Raw genomic sequence first — 2040 nt, 5'->3', positions numbered from 1 at the left:
TCTAGAAATATCCCATATTTATTAGGTGTTGAAATTAATATCATAATTAATATCTTCAGATAACATTCCTATTATAATAACTATAGGAAACATATCATATTCGACATTTATGTATGCATAATTATTCACCTAGGTTGTTTGACAGTAGAATGCATGAAAGATCATGGATTTTAGTTAATGTACATGGATGTTCCTTCTTCATCGATCAATCATATTCGAAGCATGGGATATAGTTTATCAGTTTTATGCAGAAGAGAGTGGGGGCCCCTCATCACAAAGGGCCAAACCAAAGGAATTTAATATGATGGTCCACAATAATATAGTATTCAATGGTGTTTTCTATAGTTATATATAATATAACTAACTACAATAATTATTAGACCCTACTCTATATAATGTGGTCCTTCAAATGTACTTGGATATGTATACTATAGTAGATTTCATTATCAAAATTTAATGACTCTCACCTTACTATCATGCTTTTCTTTCTAGGTGTTGAATGTTGGATGCGTGCGTTTATGAAAAAGTCTTGCTCTAGTTGCTATAATGTTATGTGATGCTTATGCTACTGGATGACTATGATTTATATGACATATATAAGTTTTCTTTTCTATATTTGTATTATATATTGATCTGATTTTAATTTTAATAAAGAGTAAACTACTATTTTTAATCATAAAAGTTAAAAATGCTAACATATTTATTTATAGAAGATGAAAATTATCGTTTGTATATATAAAAAATGACTTTTGCAAGTAAAATTATCCAAACTCTAAAAAATTAAATAAAAATTTTAAGCTACCCTTCTCTTCAAAAACAAACTATTTCTTCGTAATTTAAAAATTTTTAATCAATATGTAATAATTTAAGTAATTGGTCTAAGCAATTTTTGTTATTGGTCTAAACATCTCCTTATACATTAGTAGGTCACTGCTTTTAAAAACTGTTTAGATCAATTACTTAAATGGTTAAAAATCAATTAAAAATTTTCGAATTATAAAAAAATATTTTGTTCTTTGAACAAATAATCATAAATCAAAAAATGTATTTGCTCTAAAAATTATTTATTTTAGTTCTCATGGTTAAATATTGTTGTGATCGGTTAAATATTTAAATAATGCATATATCTTGATACATGAATATTTTAGCAAACAAACAAATTATTTGATAAATGCTAATTAAATATTAAAATGGTATTTGCATGCTTCTTGACGTATCAACATTTTGCAAAACAAATTTACTGTGAAAATTAAATAATTAATTTTTAATTTTTAATAATTTTATAACAACTAAAATAAAAAATATTTAATAAAAACTAAATAAATGATTTATGATTTTACCTGGTAGTTGAACTTGGAGTTGATCCAAAGGGCTTTGAATTGGATCCCATCTTTGGGTCGGGTCAACTCGATAAGAGTCAACTTGACCCGAATGATTATCTGCTTCGGTAACGGCTAGTAAATGAAAATTGGAATCAAGATTATTTGATCCATCATTAGGTGATCCAACTCTAATATCTTCAGACATTTCTAATTGCATCAACTCACTTGGTTCTGTAATTCCACCTGAAACATTATTATTATTTCGTCTCTTTTCATCTTCAGAGTCCAATATGGGTTCTTCTTCTTCATCATCTTCGTCTTCCTCTTCCTCTTCTTCTTCCTCATTGTCTTGATCTTCTTCCATATTGTCTTCATGGGTAAGATTAGGCGGAGGTAATGGTGGGTCCGCTACGGTATAAATGAGACAGTCAGATGAGGATGCAGGATTGGAGGTGGAGTGCTCTGAGAGGGCTGGCTTCGGCGGCGGCGGCGGAGGATGGACGGAGGCGTGGTGGTGTTCTATGAAAAAACTCTTCACGTGTTGGATAAACTTAATATCTTCTTGATGGGTAAGATGTAATGGTGGGTCCGCTACGGTATAAATGAGACAGTCAGATGAGGATGCAGGATTGGAGGTGGAGTGCTCTGAGAGGGCTGGCTTCGGCGGCGGCGGCGGAGGATGGACGGAGGCGTGGTGGTGTTCTATGTGTTCTATGAA

At 31.3% G+C, this 2040-nt stretch overlaps 1 protein-coding gene across 1 annotated transcript in view; it reads right to left on the bottom strand.

Annotated features, from left to right (window-relative positions):
* The window catches only part of LOC107627910 (basic helix-loop-helix protein A-like), a 14563-nt gene that overhangs the window by 2246 nt on the left and 10277 nt on the right, over positions 1 to 2040 (bottom strand). The window contains exon 7 of the mRNA XM_021117084.1: positions 1341 to 1888. Within this exon, the coding sequence (XP_020972743.1) occupies positions 1341 to 1888 (548 nt within the window). The remainder of the gene's footprint in view (positions 1 to 1340; positions 1889 to 2040) is intronic.

The sequence above is a fragment of the Arachis ipaensis genome, chromosome B02 (assembly GCF_000816755.2).
Source record: "Arachis ipaensis cultivar K30076 chromosome B02, Araip1.1, whole genome shotgun sequence".
NCBI classification, from domain to species: domain Eukaryota; kingdom Viridiplantae; phylum Streptophyta; class Magnoliopsida; order Fabales; family Fabaceae; genus Arachis; species Arachis ipaensis.
Note: the sequence above shows the minus strand (reverse complement) of the source record. Positions and strands in the feature narration are given on the sequence as shown.